Source organism: Neophocaena asiaeorientalis, unplaced genomic scaffold (genome assembly GCF_003031525.2).
Source record: "Neophocaena asiaeorientalis asiaeorientalis breed wild unplaced genomic scaffold, Neophocaena_asiaeorientalis_V1.1 scaffold137, whole genome shotgun sequence".
NCBI lineage: Eukaryota > Metazoa > Chordata > Mammalia > Artiodactyla > Phocoenidae > Neophocaena > Neophocaena asiaeorientalis.
This window is the reverse complement of record NW_020171804.1, coordinates 71691-77553: the sequence shown is the minus strand read 5'-3', so window position 1 is coordinate 77553 and position 5863 is coordinate 71691. Positions and strand designations below refer to the sequence as shown.

Below are 5863 nucleotides of genomic sequence, written 5' to 3'. Positions count from 1 at the left end.
GCAGGGTGGCCGGGCTGGCGGTGGCGTTCAGACGCCGGAGCCGCATCTGTTCGCGCATGCGCAGCCGGTACTGCAGGCGGCGGCGTTGCATGCGCCGCTGCTGGGGGGTCATGGGGCGCGACGGGTCGATGTGCGGGATGGGCCGGTTCCCGTTCATGGCCATGATCTCCCGGATGCGCTTCCAGTTGGAGCGAGCCAAGATGAAGTTGCACTGGGTGGCTCCGATGTCGTAATCCACGTTGCAGGTCTTGGAGCTCGGGGTGTAGCCCTCCGCGTGGGCCGTCACGCGGTACTCCCCCGGGTTCAGGATGCGCCAGTAATCACCGCCACTTGCTGCAGAGGGAGGACGGGTTCGGCTGCCTAGGAGTACCCCCTCCCAGGCCCCAGTCCTCCTGTCCGAGATCCCCCTAGCCCTCCCTCTGGGGGGGCTCCAGAGGAGCAGGGACGTGCTGGGCAGGCCAGGCTTGCCTTGCCAACGGCACGTACAGATTTGGTGCCCCCCACCTCGGGAGGCGGAGCGGCGTAGGGGTATGCACTTGTGTACCTGTCTTCACTCCGTGGTTAATGCCGCTCACGGAGATGGTGGCGTTGGCGATAGGGATGCCCTGCTCGTCCGTCACAACCCCCTTGATGCCGCGGTGAACCTGCAGGGGAGGCAGGGCGGGTGTCCACATGGAGAGCCCACTGGGTCTGCTGCTGCCCTCTCCCATGCACGAGGTCCCCTCGCCCTTCACCACCCTCTCCCCAAATGCTGCCCCACTCCTCCACCTGCACGCCCCCCCCCTCGGCAGCCCCCACACCTGCTCCATGAAGGTGAGCAGAGCTTCCTTGTTGTTCTCCCACTCTCGGGGCAGCTCACTCTCGTGAGGGAACTTGTCGCAGCCCAGGTAGATGGAGAGTTCCAGGCAGTTGGTGTGCAGGTAACTGAAGTCGTTGATAGCTGGGCAGGGCAGACACAGAGCCGCAGTCACCCCTGCCCACACCAGATGCCCCACCGCAGACCCTCCCAGGCTGACTCACTCCCAGAGCGGGGTTTCCACTTGGCCCCGTTGACGATGCCCATGCCGCCGGTGTAGTCCTGTGCTTGGCACCCTCCCCGGTAGGGCTCAGTCATGGTGAGGTGGGTAGAGGCGAAGGAGATGGACAGCCAGCGGAAGATGGCATGGTCTGGGGTCTCTTGGGCCTCAGATGCTTCTTCCTCGTCCTCTCCCCGGGCGGCTGCCATGGCTGCGGCCAGCAGCTGCTCCTGGCTGGGCGTGCGGGCCATGTCATAGGGGTAGGACACGAGCCGCTCACCGCCGTTCAGGTTCGCTCCCAGCACGAAGGGGTTCTTCTCCATCCAGGCAATGATGGCCCGGACCTCCGTGGACACCTAGGGTGGCCAGTATGTGGGGTGTGGGCCACAGCCTCCATCACCCTCCACGTAGACCCCATACTGGTACTCATTACCCCCTCAGTCCCTCCAAGGCCCTGCAGTCTCAGTGCCCGGGCTGGGTAACCCACAGCCCACCCCCAAGTCCGGAGCTCCAGGACCCCAGGGTCCGGGCTGCTCCCGCAGGCCCTGCTGGCCAGGCTGCAGCCTCACCGTGGCATCTGGAGACAGGTAGTGTTCAGGGATGGGCAGGTTATTGTTGGGGACCCGGTAGGGGACCCATTTCCTCTCCTCAGCTCCCCAGAGCACAGAGTTGAGGTCCGGGAAGTCCTCATAGATGTCAAAGCCCTCCTCGGTCCACAGTCCCAGCGCCCAGTTCCCAAATTCTGAGCCCTGGGGGAGCAGGTGGGGGTCAGCATCAGCAGCCCACCCCCAGCCCTGCCCCACCCTAGCCCTGTCTTACCCCCTTTCCTCCACCCACCATCTGCGCTGCCACCTCGTAGCCGTCAGGGTTCAGCGAGGGCACCAGGTGGATGCGCGTGTCATGCACCAGGCTGCGCACGCGCGGGTTTCCGTCTCGGTACTCGCGGCACAGGTACTGCATTAGTAGCAGCAGCAGCTCTCGGCCTAGCACCTCGTTGCCATGGATACCAGCTGTGTAGCGGAACTCAGGCTCCCCTGTAAGGGCAGGAGCCTCAGCAACCAAGCAGCCTCCCGAGGCCTGAGGCCCAGGGGATCTGAGGAAGGACCCAAACCGGCCTCATCCCCAGAGGGGTGAGGGTGGCTGAGGACTGTAGGGCCCAGCAAGGGGCTCCAAAAATGGGTGGGAGGTGGTGAGCTGGAAACATCAATGGCGCAGACCCAGCTACAGTGCTAGGGCCTTGCCTCTATAATCTGTTGGGCGTGGGGAAGGCCAGGCCTCCAGGGGGCTGTCGGGGCCCTCACCCAACTCGTGATCCCCGGGGTTGTCCGAGATCTCCATGGCGTAGATCTTGAGCCCACGCGAGCTCTTCCCTAGGCTGTATGTGCGGGTGATCGTGGGGCACTGCTCGTTCACCACCTTCATCAACTGGGTGCCAGAGAAGACACAGAGTTACGCAGCCCACCTACTCCCGCCACCCCCAGCCCACCCGCAGTGACCACACCTCTCCCACTGCCTGGGTCTGCTCTATGGGGAGGCTCCCCTGTTAGCCCTGAGCCCAGTCCGTGGCCTCAGGACAAGCACCCCAACCTGGCGCATGTCCTTATAGCTGTGGTGCCGGAAGTCCAGGTCGTCGGTGGTCAACACCTCGTTCTGTGCATAGTAGCTGTGGACAGCTGCAGAGGGTGGGCAGGCAGGGCCTTGAGCTGGCCACCTGCCAGCCCACCGCGGGTTGCCCCAGCTTCCCATCCATGCCCCTGCCAGCCCCCTGCACTCACGGGACATGGGGCACCCCAGCACCTCCAGGCGCATGCATAGGCTGCCGTTCCAGGTGAGTGGGTAGATGCGGATGAAACGGGCCACCACCGGCTCTGGGAGCTCGCTGAGCACAGGTGTGTCCTTGTCCACGTTCCCATGGAAGGTCTGGGAAGAGGCAGGCCTCAGAGCAGCCCCCAACCCCAGCCGAGAGCCCACCTGCGGTTCAGACGAGGGGCGTATAGAGCCGAGGGCTCAGGTGCCCACCATTTCCTCGTAGCCGTTGGTGTACATCACCCATGTCTGGCTGTCATTGCTGAAGCCCACGAAGAAGGAGGTCACGAAGTCGTCACTGGGGAGCAGATGGTGGTCAGGGTAAGGCTTCTCTCCCCGCCCCAGGTCCAGGCCCTCAGGCGGCCTGAGCACCCTCTTCTGGGCCCAAGAACCTAAGAGCTAGCAGGTGTGTGGTGTTGGCCCGGATGTCGGGAGAGGCTGCCATGCCTGCTGCGTGGCCGTGGGCGATTGGTTTGCTTATCTGGACCCAGGGAACCGACCGGCCATAACCGAGGAGTGGCGGTGGGGTGGGGCGGGGGAGGGCCCTGGAAGGCCCACTGGAAAGTTCTGAACGGGACTCAGAGCTGTGCCTGGAGCCACCTGCCCCCACCAAGTGCCTGTGAGCCTGGTGGACTTACTGGATGCTGGAGTCGCGGCCCTGGGTGATGACGCCCGTGAACTTGGTGGTCCTTCTGGTGTCCACCTCGATCCACTGGGTCTGAGAGTCGTCCTCGGCACACCACGCCCCGTCATAGTAGTCGTCCTCAGTGTCGCCGGCCTGTCGGGGACAGCAGGGGGGCTGAGCAGGCAGGGAACCCCTACCCAGCTGGGAGATGGGCCCGTCCGACACCCACCTGCATGTTGAGCCGGCCACGCTGTGCCCCTAGGCCGTGGCGCAGCATGGAGGAGGACCGGATCTGGTTGTCCTCGATGCGGTGCGACTCCATCCCGATGGGGGGGCACTCTGGGGACACGGCACCCCAGGCTGGTGGCCCCCTGGCTCCATCCCTCCTTCCACCGAACCCAGAACGGAGGAGCCCAGCACCCACTTCCCCTCACATCAGGGGGCGCCGGTGAGGGCAGCTGTGTTCCAGCCTGTGCTTCCCCACCCTGAGCCTCAGCTTCCCCCTCTGGAGAATGGGCTGATGATGCCCGGCTCCAGGGGACCACGGGGCTCACATGAAATCACAGGGACAGCCACCCCAGGCCCTGGCCGGTCCCAGGCATTGTCTGCATCGGGGCCATCTGCACACCTGCCTTGTGCCCCGAGCTCTGTCCCCTGGGGTCAGACCCAGGACAGAGACACTCCAGGGCCTCTCCCTTTCGCGTTGCAGGACTTTAAGAGCAGGAAGGGGCTCTGGAGGCCTGGAGTGCCAACAGGAAATTCGGGTTTGGGACCAATGTGTGGCCTTAGGTGGGTCACGTGCCCCATCACCGTCACCCTGCGGCCACGGCACGGCCCCAGCGCCGTCACACCCGCCCTACAGCCTCCATACATGCCCATGGCAGCCCCGGCGCTCGTAGCTATGCTGCAGCCCTCACAGCCCCCCCCAGCCCTCCGCACCTATCCCGCTCCCCCGAGCCCCCCAGCGCCTCACTCACTGAGTTGCTCTGCTGGAGCCCACTCCTCCAGCTCACCCTTCCAGGGCCCTGGGGGCAACAAAGGGAGGAGGTGGTGCTGAGGGTCCCAGAGCAGCCGGGGGTCTGGCGGACCTCTCACGGGGACCCAGGTTGTGTGGGCCCAGCCCCTGGCCCCCAGAGACACACCTTTGTGGTCCTTGCCCTTCTCCACGGTCCATTTGTCATGTGTCTCCTCCTCCTTGGGCCTGCTGCCCTCCTTTTTGGGTTTCTCTGAAAGGTGGAAGTGGGGAAGGGCCTGTTGGCTTAGCCCCAGGCTAAGGTGGGCTTCAGGGGGCAGGTGGGGTGGGGGTCAGGCCTGCAGGGGGGGGCTGGGGGCAGCCTGGTTCCACTCACTCAGCCCCTCCTTCTCTTCATCTGTTTCCAGGCCAGGGTCAGGCTTCTGGGGCCTGGGAGGCCGGAAGTAATAGTCCACTGTGGGGAGGGAGAGCCCTGATGAGATGGCCCACCATGAGCCGGGGCTCCTAGGTTCACAGGAGCCCAGTGGGCCGGACTGGGCACGCGGTGCACAAGGTGAGGAGGTGAGATCAGGGTGGGCCTTAAAGAGTCCAGATGGGCTGAGATGAGGAGGGAGGGTCCTCCTGGAGGGGGAGGCTGCTTGGGCACAGGTGGGGTGAGCGAGACCCCGAGGAAGTCACCAGCCTGGCCCCCCAGCAGGGCGTGGCCCAGAGAAAGGTGGGGAAAGGCTGGGCAGGGAGTGGGGCACGGACATCGGACATGCCCCGAAGGACGACTGGCACCTGTGGCAGGAAGGGGGGTCTGGAGGGCTGAGCTGGGGCCAAGGGGTTGATGGGGACCGAGGCCAGGAGGAGGGGAATGGGGTCCAAAGGGGCCGGGAGCAGGAGGGAGCGGAAGGCGGCATGGGAGTCCCGAGGGGCGAGGGGCGAGGTGGCCAGGACCGGAGCTCGGAGGGCCCGAGAGTGAAGCCCACTGGGGCTCAGGGCGATGGGGGGAAGAGCGAAGTTGGGAGCCAGGAAGACCCAGCCTGAGGGAGGAGATCAGGGGAGGGCGGCCAGGCCGGAGAGGGTGGCCGGGTAACTGCCACCAAGCTGGAGGCACAGGCAGCCCGACCTTGGGATGCAGAGGGCAGGGGCCCTGGGCACTCACTGTCGTCGTAGTTGGGGATCACATAGCCGTCCCCATAGTTGGGTGGCAGCGGCTTCAGAGGCGGCTCTGTGGAGGTGGGAGGCAGGGTTGAGCCGGAGCCCCCTGGCCTGGCACCCCGCCCCCCAAGTCTGCCTGCATCCTACCTATCCTCTCCTCCGGGGCCTCGAACCCCCGTCCGGGCGGCTCAGCCTTCTCCTCGGGGCGCTCGGGCCACAGCCTTTCCGGCCTTCTCCTGCTGGGGGGCGGCCTGGGCTGCTTCTGGCGCCGGATGTACTCAACTGGGGGAGAGGTGGGCT

At 65.6% G+C, this 5863-nt stretch overlaps 1 protein-coding gene across 1 annotated transcript in view; it reads right to left on the bottom strand.

The window, feature by feature from the left end:
• The window catches only part of AEBP1 (AE binding protein 1), a 19672-nt gene that overhangs the window by 443 nt on the left and 13366 nt on the right, over nucleotides 1-5863 (bottom strand). The window contains 18 exon segments of the mRNA XM_024742729.1: nucleotides 1-4; nucleotides 7-333; nucleotides 545-644; nucleotides 801-940; nucleotides 1021-1372; nucleotides 1586-1765; nucleotides 1854-2050; nucleotides 2318-2441; nucleotides 2604-2689; nucleotides 2792-2936; nucleotides 3036-3120; nucleotides 3461-3600; nucleotides 3677-3786; nucleotides 4425-4472; nucleotides 4590-4673; nucleotides 4797-4874; nucleotides 5568-5633; nucleotides 5711-5845. The exon segment at nucleotides 1-4 is cut by the window's left edge and continues 443 nt beyond it. Of these exon segments, the coding sequence (XP_024598497.1) occupies nucleotides 1-4; nucleotides 7-333; nucleotides 545-644; nucleotides 801-940; nucleotides 1021-1372; nucleotides 1586-1765; nucleotides 1854-2050; nucleotides 2318-2441; nucleotides 2604-2689; nucleotides 2792-2936; nucleotides 3036-3120; nucleotides 3461-3600; nucleotides 3677-3786; nucleotides 4425-4472; nucleotides 4590-4673; nucleotides 4797-4874; nucleotides 5568-5633; nucleotides 5711-5845 (2401 nt within the window).